Source organism: Amblyraja radiata, chromosome 22 (genome assembly GCF_010909765.2).
Source record: "Amblyraja radiata isolate CabotCenter1 chromosome 22, sAmbRad1.1.pri, whole genome shotgun sequence".
NCBI lineage: Eukaryota > Metazoa > Chordata > Chondrichthyes > Rajiformes > Rajidae > Amblyraja > Amblyraja radiata.
This window is the reverse complement of record NC_045977.1, coordinates 32168417-32184421: the sequence shown is the minus strand read 5'-3', so window position 1 is coordinate 32184421 and position 16005 is coordinate 32168417. Positions and strand designations below refer to the sequence as shown.

At 42.8% G+C, this 16005-nt stretch overlaps 1 protein-coding gene across 1 annotated transcript in view; it reads left to right on the top strand.

The window, feature by feature from the left end:
* Positions 1 to 16005, top strand: part of myo15a (myosin XVA) — a 160530-nt gene that overhangs the window by 93427 nt on the left and 51098 nt on the right. The window contains exons 41-43 of the mRNA XM_033040947.1: positions 1830 to 1965; positions 9115 to 9236; positions 11871 to 11930. Coding sequence (XP_032896838.1) covers positions 1830 to 1965; positions 9115 to 9236; positions 11871 to 11930 — 318 coding nt within the window. The remainder of the gene's footprint in view (positions 1 to 1829; positions 1966 to 9114; positions 9237 to 11870; positions 11931 to 16005) is intronic.

Genomic DNA, 16005 nt, shown 5'->3' with positions numbered 1-16005 from the left:
AATTATTCAATCTCAGCACATCACTGTGGGAGGATCTTTGTTCGTTTATTTTTAAAATTCCTCAGATAATGAAGCAGTCACAGTGGCGCAACGGCCTTACAGCAAAAATGCAGCGCCGGAGACCCGGGTACGATCCCGACTACGGGCGCTGTCTGTACGGAGTTTGTACGTTCTCCCCGTGACCTGAGTAGGTTTTCTCCGAGATCTTCGGTTTCCTCCCACATTCCAAAGATGTACAGGTTTTGTAGGTTAATTGGCTTGAAGAGTGTAAAAATTGTCCAGTATAAAATTGTCCAACTTCCAGTATAGTCCCTGGTGGACTCTTCGGAAAGGTACAAGGTACAAGGTATGAAACAATCTGTGTATGCAATTATGAAGCAAGGCAGTTACAGTTTAGTTTATTGTCACGTGTACCGAGGTTCAGTGAAAAGCTTTTGTTGCGTGTGATCCAGTCAGATGAAAGACAATACATGATTACAATCGAGCCATTTACAGTGTATTGATACATGATAAGGGAATAATGTTTATTGCAAGGTAAAGCCAGCAAAGTCTGATCAAGGATAGTCCGGGGGTCACCAATGAGGTAGATAATAGTTCAGGACTGCTCCCTGGTTGTGGTGGGGTGATTCAGTTACCTGATAACAGCTGGGAAGAAACTGTCCCTAAATCTGGAGGTGTGCGACAGGTACAACATTCAGGCATGATAACTGGAAAGTAACGTTTACACCATGCAAATGCGAGCAGCAAAGCACCTCTTCTTGATTCTCACTGGCATTACCATTGAGTTCCCCATCATCAACATTCCAGGGGTCACTATTAAACAAAGATTTATCAGAACCAGCTCATAAGTTTGGATATTGGGAGAACAGGTCCTGAAATGGGTGAATTAACTCCCAAAAGCCTTTCATGTGCAAGGCTTGTCAGAATATTCATGAATTGCCTCAAAAAGAGCAACTGCAATAATACTTAATGATCAAGACACCATCCAGGACAAACCAGCCATCTTGATCTGTACTTAATCTTCAAACCTAAACATTCACTTATTTCACTAGCAGTACATAGTCACTGCAGTGTGTACCATCTACAACATGCATTACAACTGGCCAAGACGTCTTCAACAGCACCTCCCAAACCCATTACCTCTATTACCTAGAAACACAAGGGGAACAACATCAGGGGAACTCCACCAGCTTCAAGTTCCTGTGCACACTGCACAATATCATAAGATTATAAGTGATAGGAGCAGAATTAGGCCATTCGGCCCATCAAGTCTGCTCTGCCGTTCAATCATGGCTGATCTATCTCTCCCTCCTAACCCCATTCTCCTGCCTTCTCCCCATAACCTCTGACACCTGTAATATCCTGGCTTGGAAATATATTGCTCTTCCTTCAGTATCTCTGAGGTTAAATGTTAAAACTCCCTATCCAACAACACTCCAGTTACACAGCCACAAGCAAGAGGGCAGCCTATCACCCGCTTCTCTAGGTCGGTTATAAATGATCAAAGAATAATTGTCTTTTTCGTGATGTTGAAGTCATAATAAACATAATAAACCTATTTTGGCCAGAGCGTACCTACTAATCCCTATCCCTTCTCACAGCTCCCTCTACATTTTACCTGCTTCACTCTCCATTACACTATCCCCCTTTATCCCAATCATCCACCTCCTCAGTAACAAAACAGATTTGAACACGTCCTGGTGCTAGTAGGGTAGTGAGGAAAGCCGTGCCAGTGTGAAAACCTAATCAGAGCAAGTGATGATTCTGATGGAGAAAGGGAATTGAAGCAAATAAAATCCTTTCTTGTTGTTTGTACTTCATCAAAACAGAAACCACAACCTGCACCGTTAAAAAAGAGCTCTAATGAAACCGTCGCCATGGTGAAGCCAGTTGGTGGCTCAGCAATGAAAGCCAGCACCCGCCCAATGCCAGCAGTCTCTTCCAGGCATCCTATATTCTCAGGAGGTTAGTAGTGGACCACAACCCTGTTTACTGGGTAATATACGGCTTTGATAAAATAAACATTGTTCTTAATTTCCTATAATTTATTGTGACACATTTCTGGATTTATTATCCGGTCCAAAACCTTACATTTCTGGCTAGAGCCTGTGGACTTGATCTACGAGGTAACATATAATCAATTGCTAATCCAATCAGTTGCCAATCAGAGTTGTGTCAGGCTTATTTCTTGGAAGATATGAAGTAATATAGTGATTCTACCTGCAGTAAAGTATTTTTCAGATTTAATAAACCACATCAAATTTGTTGTACTAGATTCTCTATTAATAAAAGCCATGCAAAGAAAATATATGTTATATTCTAATGTATTTTATCAAACCTAAATGTCACGTTCAATTATTACATGTACAAGTTGTGGTGTTGGAGATGATGCCGGGTCTGCAATGACTACACCAATACTCGCAGTAGGGTGACATGGTTTATTTATGATGAATGGCAATAATGACGAGAAGGTCTGGGCCCACATGGGGGCGCTGTCACTTGTCATTAGTGTGTCGGTGAGGAGCCTTGGCGATCTTGGGCTTGTCATGGAAGCTCAATCTTGATCTTGAAGAGAAGACAGTGGCAGACTCAGACCTGTCACAGTGGTTCACTGCATACATCATAGGACATACCAGGAGCCTCAGGCTTATCCTGGCAGCTCATTCTTTGCACTCCATATGTGGGTGCAGTCCCTCATTAACGTTAGGCAGGGGAGGAGGCAAAGGCAGTCGCTGGCTTGCCCCGGCCTCTCAGTCTTGGCCTTAAAGGAGACGCTGGCTGTCTCAGGCTTGCCCGGCAGCTTAATCTTGGTCTCAAAGAGGAGACGCTGGAGATCTCAGGTTTTCCCCGGTGGCTTAGTCTTCCTCCAAACCTGCAAGCAGGGAACACAGCCAGTATTGAGCCCTCCAGCCCTCCTCCCCTCTTTCCCTCCTTCCCTCCTCCCCTCTTTCCCTCCTTCCCTCCTTCCCTTGGTTTTTAAGGAGGAGGCTGAGGAGGTTCAGATGTGCCAATGCAATAACAGCTGATTGGATACAGATCTGGCCTCAGCTCAATGTGAAGCTCTGTCCAGGGTGCCGGTGTCTTCCAGCAACCAGGCATTGTTTGTGTTGTTGATGCTGGCTTCTCTTGGCCTGTCTGCCAGTGATGGGAATCAGAACAGCACACAAGGGGGGGTGCTTTCCCAATATAATTGTGGATATTTACCTTAGTATTCCTTGCGTTATATCACACAAATTAATTTCATAGATTGAACTTTGCTTACTTTAAATATAGAGGACTAAGGGGTGATCTGTCTTCAGTGTTTAAGATTTTTGTAGAAATGGATAGAATTAATTTTCCCTTGTTGAGGAAATGCTGTTAAGAACGATGCATGTCTTTAAAATTCAACTTGGGCTTTTCAGGGTGGATGTTAGGGAGCCCATTTTAATGCTTAACCCTTCCTAAATAGGTGACAGTCTGCAATTAATTAGATACTGTATGACTGAGTTTTAGAGATATTGCTGGATAATGATTTTAAAGGTAAAGGAAACATGACGAATAAATATTTTTCAGCCAATATCTCACAAAATAGCAGAACGAGCTTGAATGAATGAATGAATGAATGAATGAATCTCTTTATTGTCATTGCACATGGTACAACGAAATTTAAAAGTCAATCCCACGGTGCGATTCACAAGAGCAATTTTAAATATATAAGAAAAGATAAAAATATATACATATTAAAAAAAAATTACAGATAAATAACAATAGCAGCTGAGGTAGAACCATTCAGTTGAATGTGAGTGTTATTTCTTATTTTGCATTGTTAAGTTCACGTATGGCTATGGGGTAGAAGCTGTCTCTGAGTCTGTTTGTGTGAGTTTTGAAAGACCTGTACCGTCTGCCAGAGGGCAGCAGGTGGAACAGGTTGTGTCCAGGGTGGGAAGGGTCCTTCAGGATGTTGGCTGCCCTGCCAAGGCAGCGAGAGCTGAAGATGTCCTTCAGGGAGGGCAGTGGGCAGCCAGTGATTTTTTGTGCGGTGTTGATGACCCTTTGAAGGGCTCTCCTGTCCGCTGCAGAGCAGCTGGCATACCATGTGGTTATACAGTACGCCAACACACTCTCGATGGAGCAGCAGTAGAAGGACACCAGCAGCTTCTTCTCCAGGTTGTTTTTCCTGAGGATCCTCAGAAAGTAGAGTCGCTGCTGGGCCTTCTTGACTGCTGTGGTGGTGTTTGTAGTCCAGGAGAGATCCTCCGTAATTTGTGTGCCCAGGAATCTGAAGTCTGAGACCCTTTCCACACAGTCCCCATTGATGAATAGGGGTTTGGGGGCTGCACTGTTCTTACGGAAGTCTATGATAATTTCCTTTGTTTTTGTGGTGTTTAGGATGAGGTTGTTGTCTGAACACCACGCTGCCAGTCTTTGGACTTCCTCCCTGTAGGCTGTCTCATCTCCTCCTGAGATACGTCCAACCACAGTCGTGTCGTCCGCAAACTTGACGATGGTGTTGGTGGAGTGGGCGGGGGCACAATCGTGGGTGTAGAGGGCGTAGAGGAGGGGACTCAACACACAGCCCTGTGGGGAGCCGGTGCTGAGTGTGATGGGGGTGGAGAGGTGATGGCCCAGTCTGACGGTCTGGGGGCGGTTAGACAGAAAGTCCTTGATCCAGAGGCAGATGGGTTGGGAGAGTCCTAAATCCATGAGTTTGGTGACCAGTCTGCTGGGGATGATGGTATTGAAGGCGGAGCTAAAGTAAATGAAAAGCATCCTCACATAGCTCCCCTGGTGTTTGAGGTGGGTAAGTGCAGTGTGAAGAGCAGTGGCGATGGCATCCTCAGTGGACCTATTTGCTCTGTAGGCAAACTGGTGTGGATGGAAGGTGGGCGGGAGGCTGGCTTTGATGTGCTGCTGGACCAGCCTCTCGAAACACTTCATGATGACTGGTGTGAGAGCGACCGGTCGGTAGTCGTTAAGGCCGCTGATAACAGGCTTTTTTGGTGGTGGGATGATTGTGGCAGACTTCAGGCACAGTGGGATGATGGATTTGGACAGGGACAGGTTGAAGATTTTCGTGAAGACCTCGGAGAGCTGGTCTGCACATTCCTTCAGAACCCTTCCTGTCACGCCATCCGGGCCGGCAGCCTTCCTCGGGTTCACCTCCCTGAGCACCCGCCTCACTTCATGCTCCTGCACAGTGAGGGTGTAGTTGTTGTTGTTAGGGGCTGGTGGGAGAATGGTGATGAACTCTTCTGGTTCTGCCTCGAAGCGAGCAAAGAAGCAGTTCAGCTCCTCTGCCAGTGAGGCGTCGCCGTTGGCCGTCGTGCTGTTGCTGGGCTTGTAGTTGGTGATCTGCTGGATGCCCTGCCACACCCGCCATGGATCGTTGTTGTTAAAGTGGTCCTCTATCTTCCTCTTGTGGGCCGCTTTGGCATCCCTGATGCCTTTCTTCAGGTTGGCTCTAGCAGCGCTGTACAGGGCTCTGTCGCCAGACCTGAAGGCGGTGTTGCGGTCCTTGAGGAGAGTTTGGACCTCTTTTGTCATCCACGGCTTCTGGTTGGGGTACACCCGGATGAGTTTGTCGATGGTGACGTTGTCAACACAGTTCTGGATGTAAAAGAGTACCGTGGATGTGTACTCCTCCAAGTCCTGATTTCCAAAAATGTCCCAGTTTGTCCTTTCAAAGCAGTCCTGTAGCTGTGAGGAAGCTCCTTCAGGCCAAGTTTTAACAGTCCTGGTGGTGGGTTGAGCTTTTCTCCTGAGGGGGGTGTATGCTGGTACTAAGTGAATGGATAGGTGATCCGACTGGCCTAAGTGTGGTAATGGTGTGGCTCTAAACCCCTTCTTGATGTTTGAGTAGGCCTTGTCTAATGTATTTTCTCCCCTGGTTGCACATTTGATGTGTTGTTCAAACTTGGGGAGAACTGATTTTAAGTCTGCGTGATTGAAATCACCAGCTATGATATGGGCTGCTTTGGGGTAGGTGTTCTCTTGTTTGCTGAGAGTGCAATGGAGGTAGCCTAGGGCTATGCTAGCATTAGCATCCGGTGGGATTTACACAGCTGTAACTATGACCACGGTAAACTCACGTGGAAGGTAGAAAGGCCTGCATCTAACTATCAGGTACTCCAAATCAGCAGAACAGTGTCTGTCTATGATTGTGGTATTTGTGCACCAGTTGTTGTGAACGTAGATGCATAATCCCCCTCCTTTGCTCTTACCGGAGTCTTTGTTTCTATCCCAGCGAAATGCTGTGCGGCCTGCTAGCTCAATGGCTCCGTCCGGTACAAGTGCGTGTAGCCACGTCTCTGTTATTAGCAGAATGCAACTGTCCGCGATGAATTTATTTGCGGCGACCTGTAGTCTTAGTTCGTCCATTTTGTTGGTGATAGATCTGGCGTTGGTGAGAATGATGCTGGGTAGCGGTGGTTTATGTGTTTGTTGCCTTAGCCTAGCGAGTAGTCCGGACCGGCGACCACGCTTTTGCTTCCTGTGCCTCCTCCGTCTCCGGCGTTTGCTGGGGCCGACAACAATCCACGGAGAGCCCGGTGTCCTGGCTATCTCCTCCGGTATGTTGCGTGAATGCAGAAAAACACACTTAACTGCCTGTTTACACTGTAATCCGATAATCAGAAGATCCTGTCGGCTGAAGGTGAGATTCGCACGACAAAACGTAACATTGTCAAACAGACATACAAACAAAAACACACAAAAAAAGCACCGAAAGGGAGAGCTTCGAGCCGCTGCTACTGTGCGCGCCACCATCTTTGTGTTTTGAGAGTCGATGTAGGCTTTTTACATTCCTCCCTTTTCCAATTCACAACAAGCACCTATCCTCCAGTTCAGGTCATGACCAGTCCTTCCAAAAACAGTCTGAAGAAGGGTTTCGGCCCGAAACGTTGCCTATTACCTTCGCTCCATAGATGCTGCTGCACCCGCTGAGTTTCTCCAGCACTTTTGTCTACCTCCAAAAATACACTGTTACTGGGCGCCTTTGACAAAATTCTAGCTAATCAAAAACAAATGAAAAGTAAGAAGCTTAAATAAAAGAATAGAGAGAGGGAAGCAAAGAGGAAAGTGAAAAACTGAATAGGGAAATGTAAAATAGAACATACAGAAAAATCGAAACATATTCCTCTCCTATCCGAAAATGTCCCTTCCATCAACTAATTATTTCTCAGGAAATTATTGATAAAATCAGTCTATTATCAAACTCAAATTAAGCTACAGCGAAACATAATTATTTTGTGAGTGACACCCACTGAGTTTCACCAGCTTTTTTTATCTACCTTCGATTTTTCCAGCATCTGCAGTTCTCTCTTAAAAATAAATAATTATTTTGTGACTCTCTTTCACGCTCTGAATTTTTGCAAAATGTCTTGTCCAGACTGGCAATGCAATGTCTTTCATATGTTCAGAATCCATGGGACTCGATGGGGCGCCGACTTGGTGGTGGGCCGTGGGGAATGAAGAGGGACCTGCCCTGGGGGGAGGGGGGGGGTGGGCAGCGAGAACATGTGCGGTGGCAGGCCTGGGCTTGCCACTGAGAGAAGATAAGACTGTTCGATTAACGTTTTGTAACTCTGTCGGAGCCAGAAAAGTGGTGCCTCTTTGTATACTGCCGAGGTGAGGTCTGCTGTATGATTTTACTGGATTGTATGCAAAAATAAATAATTTCACTGTACCAAGATACATGTGACAATAAAGTATCATCATTGTCATATAATAACCTATTCCAAAATAAGCAGAATAATTTCACCAGAAAAATGCAGAGAGTAGATATGCATGAGTTGTGTGCGTGGAATCAGTCTTGTCTCTTCCAGCCATCTGCTTGTCATTATCAATTCAGAGAGGAATCAGCAATTTGAGTCTGGATAATAGACTGATTTTATCAATAATTTCCTGCGAATTAATTCAGTTGATGGAAGGGACATTTTAGGATAATAGTGGAACCCTCTCCACTCTGGTTGGTAAGGCATTACCACTATAAGTCTGAGTTTTCCAAGTTTAATTGCAGAATACAAGGGACATCTCAACAATACAGGAAAACATAAAATATTCAGTTTAAATGTTAAAAAAAATGAAGAATTTGACATATGAAATACCCACAATATCAGTAAACAAGGACCGAATTTTTACCAGAATCAGAACTCAAAGTTATTTTACATAATTAAGGGGGAAATAATGTTTCTGGGCAGCTTTTATAATTTGCCAAAGTGCATTTCTTAGAGTGGGTGTTCAGTAATCTTTGAGCAGGGACTGGTGGACACTCGATGTTGGTGATAATGTTGGCAGATGGAGACTACAATTGCAGTTTTTCATGAAAATAGGAAATTGTTCTAGTTTAAAACCTGATAAAAGCTGTAACTGCAGCAATAATTACACGATCACCATAACTCAGATGGTGGTGACAAAAGTGCTTTTGGAAGTTTCTTTCTGTCGAAAAATTGAAGTTATTGGGCTGTGGTAAACGCAAGCATTGATGTTAAAATGGTCTTTGCTGGTTGAAATGAGCCTGTTTGGAGGGCTATCAACTGCATAAAGAGTCGAATTCTGTCAAGTTTGTCTCTTTATTTCAATACACCACTAATGTCAAAACTGAGAGTTGAAATGCTCTTACTCTTCTCTGAGACGGCTCTCAGGATCTACGGTGACTTTCCTCCATTCCAGTTTTGTGGGGGCTGAGATCACTGACCAAGCCAGTATGGGAATCACAGGCTTTTCCACAGACAGGGGAGGGGTGCCTCGTGGATTGAGTAAAGAGGTGGTGGTTCTAACTACATAGTGATTACTCATGAACCTTGGGAAGGGGTTGCCATGAGAGCAGATCACAGGCAAAACTTCCACCGTATCTGTCAGTTTTAGTGATTTATAATAAAGCACCACAAGGCATCCCACAGAATCTAAGTACATTAGTATATTTTAGGATAGCAGATCAGTTGAATGTTATAGACTGTCAGACTATTTAAAGAGAGAATGTCTCACGCTTGTACAATATTGCTGTGAACTAATGTTGGTCACCATGCTTCTCCACCTACACTTGAGAAAGTCATGAAATATGGGCGTGAAGTGATGCACTGAAGCGACGTGAAGATGAATTTTTTTAAATTATTTCTGCCATTTTGTACTTTGCAGCCTCAATATCCAGAGAGCTGACAGGAAACGATGAGAGAATCCAGACTCAACTACACAGGCAGCCTTGTGAAGCCTGCTACACCTACAGCAACGTGTCCTGGAATATCTGTGCCCGTAAAGAGGTACGAGCACTCATGAAATGTGATGAGAACGAGAAGTTACTTTAAAGGTCTTCCCAGAGGTATTTTTTGCGTGACCACAAACTGCCCTAACATGTTAGTATTCCCATATGGGGGTATACACATATAAAAAGGGCAGTTTGAGATCAAGGAGGAGGAGGTATTGGGACTCTTACAGAGCATTAAGATGGATAAATCCCTGGGGCCTGATGGAATCTATCCCAGGTTATTGAGAGAAGCAGGAGTGGAGATTGCAAAGACCTTGACAAAGATCCTTAGATCTTCTCTAGCGATAGGCAATAAGTGGAGAGTAGCCAATGTTGTTTCTTTCTTTAAGAAAGGAAGCAGAAATAATCCAGGAAATTATAAACCAGTGAGCCTTATTCCCATGGTTGGCAAGCTATTGGAGAGGATTCTTTGGGTTAGGATTTACTCGCATTTGGAAGGGAATGGACTAATAGGTACAGTCAGCATGGTTTATTCCACAGCAGGTCACGTCTGACGAACTTCATTGAGTTTTCTGAGGAGGTGACAAAGGTAATTGATGAGGGTAGGGCAATGGTTCTAGTCTACAGTAATTTTAGAAAGGCATTTGATAAAGTATTTCATGGTAAAGCGATCCAGAAAATTAAGATGCATGGGATCCCAGAGTACTCCAAGAGGTGGCCCCAGATATCGTGGTTGCATTGGTGACCATTTTCCAAAGTTCTCTCGACTCTGAATCAGTTCCTGTGCACTGGAGGGTAGCCAATGAAACCCGACTTTTTAAGAAAGGAGAGAGAAAACGGGGAATTATAGACCAGTTAGCCTTACATCGGTAGTGGGGAAGATGCTTAAGTCCATTGTTAAAGATATTATAACAGCGCATTTGGAAAGCAGTGACAGGATCAGTCAAAGTCAGCATGGATTTATTAACTGGAAATCATGCTTGACTAATCTTCTGGTATTTTTTGAGGATGTAACAAGTAGAATGGATAAGGAAGAGCCAATGGATCTGACTTTCAAAAAGCCTTTGACAAGGTCCCACACAAGAGATTAGTGTGCAAAATTAGAGCACCTGGTATTGGGGTTAGGGTATTGACATGGATAGAGAACTTGTTGGCAGACAGGAAGCAAAGAGTAGGAATTAATGGGTCCTTTTCAGAAAGGCAGGCAATGACTAGTGGGGTGCCGTAAGGCTAGGTGCTGGGACTCCAGTTATTTACAATATGTATATATTAACGATTTAGATGAGGGAATTAAATGTGACATCTCCAAGTTTGCAGATGACACAAAGCTGGGTGGCAGTGTGAGCTGCGAGGAGGATGCTATGAGGCTGCAGGGTGACTTGGACAGGTTGGGTGTGTAGGCAGATGCATGGCAGATGCAGTATAATATGGATAAATGTGAGGTTTGGTGGCAAGAACATCTGAATGGTGTCAGATTGGGAAAATGGGAGATGCACCGAGACCTGGGTGTGCTTGTACATCAGTCACTGAAAGTTAGTATGCAAGTACAGTAGGCAGTGAAGAAAGCTAATGGCATATTGGCCTTCATTGCAAGAGGATTTGAGTTTAGGAGCAAGGAGGTCCTACTGCAGTTGTAAAGGGTCCAGTTGAGACCACACCTGGAGTATTGTGTGCAATTTTGTACTTCTAATTTGAGGAAGAACATTATTGCTATTGAGGGAGTGCAGAGTAGGTTCACCAGGTAAATTCCCGGGATGGCGGGACTGACATGTGATGAAAGAATGTGCGACTGGGCTTGTATTCACTGGAATTTAGGAGGATGAGAGGGGATCTTATAGAAACATATAAAATTCTTAAAGGATTGGACAGGCTAGATGCAGGAAAAATGTGTCCGATGTCGGGGGAGTCCAGAACCAGGGTTACGGTTTAAGAATAAGGGGTAGACCATTTAGGACAGATGAGGAAAAACCTTTTCACCCATAGAGTTGTGAATCTATGGAATTATCTGCCACAGAAGGCAGTGGAGGCCAATTCACTGGATGTTTTCAAGAGAGAGTTAGATTTAGTTCTTAGGGCTAAAGGAATCAAGGGATGGTGCTGGCTCGAAGGGCTTAGACGCGGTAGAGGCAGGAAACATGTTCCCGATGTTGGGGGAGTCCAGAACCAGGGGCCACAGTTTAAGAATATGGAGTAGGCCATTTAGAACGGAGACGAGGAAACACATTTTCTCACAGAGAGTGGTGAGTCTGTGGAATTCTCTGCCTCAGAGGGTGGTGGAGGCAGATTCTCTGGATGCTTTCAAGAGAGAGCTAGATAGGGCTCTTAAAAATAGCGGAGTCGGCGGATATGGGGAGAAGGCAGGAACGGGGTACTGATTGGGGATGATCAGCCATGATCACATTGAATGGCGGTGCTGGCTCGAAGGGCCGAATGGCCTACTCCTGCACCTACTGTCTATTGTCTATTGATATGGGGAAAAAGCAGGAACGGGGTACTGATTTTAGATGATCAGCCATGATCATATTGAATGGCGGTGCTGGTTCGAAGTGCCGAATGGCCTACTCCTGCACCTATTTTTTCTATGTGTCTATGATCAATAGGCCCCAATACGTCTGAAAACACATAGGTAAGGGTTTTATATACCTGTGATATCAGAACCAACTCATAGCCACTTTTTTTCATGTTCCAGGTGTTTTATCCAAATGATAATTTCCACAGCCCGGTAGTACTGGATCTAATTTTCAGACAGGTGAGAAAATTCATTCATACACAATCTTAAAAAAAATAAATAAGGATATTGATCTTTGATCTATTATTTTTCAGTGTGATTGTCTCTGGTATCTTTGTTCCTGAACCTGCCAAACAGAAGGTGATGCTTTTCATTGGGTAGTGGTGCAGATTTCTTTTGGTGATATTTCATCTCTTCTGGCTCCCAAAGCCTGCACCTCTCCAGTTTCCTCTCTCCTTCCGATGATTTCATATGCTATGCAGCCATGTCCTAGATAGCCAAGGTTAGGAGTGAAGACCGCAAGTTATCCGACCAAGAACAATGACCCCAAACAATGCTGGCTTGAAATTTGTGTTCAGTCATGTCAGTGGTTCAATGGTTGCTTGAATGTCATGTGTACCAGGGATAGTGAAATACATCTTTTGCATGCAGCTCAGCAAAACTATCATTGTACAATCCCCCGGTTAGTATAGAATATACAGAACAGCCCACCGAGCCCGTACGCAAGAGCCACCATCTTGCCGGCATTTTATTTTATTTTCTCACAAAAATTTCTCATTCTATTTATCTCATTTTATGTTTAAATGCCCAACAGAGCACATCTTCCATTAAATATTTGGCATATTTAGTATCACATGTAGGAACTACAGTTTTTACATTAAATTAAAGTGATGTACAATTTATGATTTTTCATTTTGTTTAGTAATCCTCACATTGTATGCAAGAAGTATTTGAGGCCTTTGTTATTAAACAGAATTCTCAAATGCTATTCTTCATTTCTAGCTCTCTTAATCAATGCATTATCTGTGTTTGGTATAAACCAGCATCTGCAGTTCCTTTCTACACGTACTATCTGTGTTATCCCAGTAAGGTATAATATCTGAATGGATATGGCCCTTACTTGATTATTTTGATTTTGTGACGCATATCAGAAATTCAGTATGGGTTAAACTCTGCTGTTTTGAAGTTTTATCCGATTAATACTTTAGCTGCTACCTGCCTATGTAACAATAGAGGATTTGTTTTCTCGAAGTTCCATTGTAATGATGATCACAGAAGACGCTCAAATGTGAATTACATTTGAACTGTTCTGCTGCGTGGAAGAAATATACTGAGCCACAGCGAAAACTAATTTTGGTGCAATTGAATCAATTTGCCATTTTGAAGATAATGTGTTAAAATGAGAAATAATGACTTTATCATGAAGGAACTGATTAAATTAAGCAACGCCTCATTAGAAATTTGATAATCAAATTAACATAAGTGATGGAAATTTTGGATTTGAACAAAATGAGATTGAGAGGCTTTGCCTGCAGAATATTCATGGCCACCTTTTTGTTTATCTTTCATTTTAATCTGAAATCTTATTTAAAAAATTGTAAATTCTAATACATACACATCATTGGATGCTCAATAGTGGATTGGAATCATATTTTTCTCAACAAAGGTTGGTCAACAAAGGTTGGAAAATAAGGGGAAATTTGGGATGTGTGTCTTTGATTTACAAATCTACCTTTCATTGTAATATTTTACGATGAAAGTTATTTTATTCTCCTACCTCTGCATCAATTCAAAGTCAGCTTCCCTGGGTTCAAAGATGGTTGCAGGATCTTGTTTTTACAACATAGATGTTATTATTCAACTGGCCAACAGGTGGTGCAAGTGAGTTTAAAGTCTGCCTGCATTTATTCCAATGTGTACAGAAATCAATGTGAATGTTGCGAGAACAATTGCAGCCATTCCAAATACAGGTTGGACATTAGGCTGGGAAGAAATTGAAGGCTGTGAATTTTATATGTAGCATAGCATTTTTTTGTAAATTTTTTTACTGTTCCTGACTGTTCGCCATTACATCTCACGTAAGTCAAGCATAAAAGGGAAACGCTTCTGTTTATTACACCCATCAATACTCCTGAAAAATGTCTGACAGTGTGATGCTTTGCCTCAAGATAACAGTACCCACGCCAACCTTAAAGCAATATGAATGTACATCCATCGTCCTCCTTCCTCTATAAAACAAAGAGAACCCTGAATGACTAAAGAACATATTTAGATACTAAAGCATAAACACGTGTATCCATTTAAACATGTCATAGCTTTTTTCAGGCTATTGTTCTTCAGTAGCCTGTAGTGTGAAAATTTGCTGTTCTTGGCTGTGATTGCTTTCTGTTATGCTATCCACAGTAAAACATCTTTTTTTTTTAAATGCAATACTCAATGAAGCAATTGCAATGAGAGAGCAACACAGCCCTGGGTTATAGACTAGAGGCTGCCATCATCAGAATAGCTGATCTTGGGTTAAACATGGTCAGAAACAACTTACAGTAAATGACCAGAATGAAAGATAGGTCAAGGAAGAATTTGTACAACCAAAATAATGGTTAAGGCCTTCTACTCAATCTGCAGATATCAGTCGAGATTTAACAAGAACCACAGCTCTCCCAGCAATAGCATGCTGTGGATTTATTCATGAGGCAGTGTTGAAGACCTTGGGGGAAACATATGTTTAATTCTTCAGACTGGAAAACTGATAGTTGTCAATGAATAAAATGATGGTATCCACCACTGGGTATTGAAGACTTCCTCAATTTCTGAACATTGTATTCACAAATTTTCTGTATAATGCCATGGTCTCTTTGGGATGTGTGTTTTTGATTTACAAATCTACCTTTCACTGTAACGAATAGAACACTTTTCTTTGCCCATAGGAAAACACTGTATCAAAATACCCAGCGAGCATTTTGCCCAACCTTTCCAACTTACAAAATTTTGTTTAATAAAATATTGTCCAGGGACACTTTCCTTTCATAAATTAAGGAATGGCTATAGATTGGATAGTCGAAATCCAATATGACTGGGCACAGATATCCAGTTTACAGCCAACACAGTTGGACAAGTTATTTAATGACTCGCTTTGTCATGTCATTGTGGGCACATTAAGTATTCGTATCTACCTCAATGCCAGACCCATCTGTTGTTTGCTGAGTCCTGTATCCTGTACCCTATCCCCTTATGGCACAGGTGGAGGAAGAAGGGTCTCGACCCAAAAACTCACCTATTCCTTCTCTCCAGAGATGTTGTCAGACCCGCTGAGTTACTCCAGCATTTTTTGTCTATCTTTGGTGTAAACCAGCATCTGCAGTTGCTTCCTACACAGGTGGAGGAAGAGTTGCGTAAGCTGGAACAGAACAGGGTGTTGGTTAAGGCCCAGCACAGTGACTGAATAAGCCCACTGCTTGTCAGAAGATGTACTGCATTCATGCAGTGATTATAAGGTCACTTTCACTAAAAATATTAGTTGACACTGCCCAGATCACAGGACCAATGCATTGCAGATAAAGGGAACAGATTTAATCAGTTTCTCTATGTACCTCTTTCATAATATTTCTGCCAACTCGCATTAACCCCCCTTTATACATACTACAATCAATCAATACAGTCAGTTTTATTCGTCACTTGCACATAAAGTGCAAGTGAAATGATTTATTACTCAAGCATTGACAGATTGACTCTTCTAATTTGTGTAGGAAGGAACTGCAGTTGCTGGTTTAAACTGAAGATAGACACAAAAAGCTGGAGTAATTCAGCGGGACAGGCAGCATCTCTGGAGAGAAGGAATGGGTGACGTTTTGGGTCGAGATCCTTCTTCAGACTGGTTAGGGATAAGGGAAACGAGAGATCTAGACAGTGATGTGGAGAGATAAAGAACAATGAATTCATCCCTCGACAAATTCACTGTAGCAGTGCAGACCCTTAATACATTCTCATCAACAGTCTAGTGCATTGGGTTCTTCTTGTCCTTGTAGTGTGAATATATCAAAGTCACAACCAAGGAGTACCAGGAAAACGTTGACCGATTGCTGTAATGATCAACTGCCTGAAGCCTAATAGTGATTCTAACCTTAAAAAAAGCACTTGCATTTCACACTAATATACATATATTCAAATTACAGACTGTAACCTAACTCAGGAATTCATGAGTGTATGGAATAACAGATACCCAGGGTATAAATTACAGGTTAGAATCTTATTAGTCAAAGAGGGGGGAGGGCCAGGATGAGGCGCAGTTTGTAGAGATGTTGTGCAGCTTTTTAAT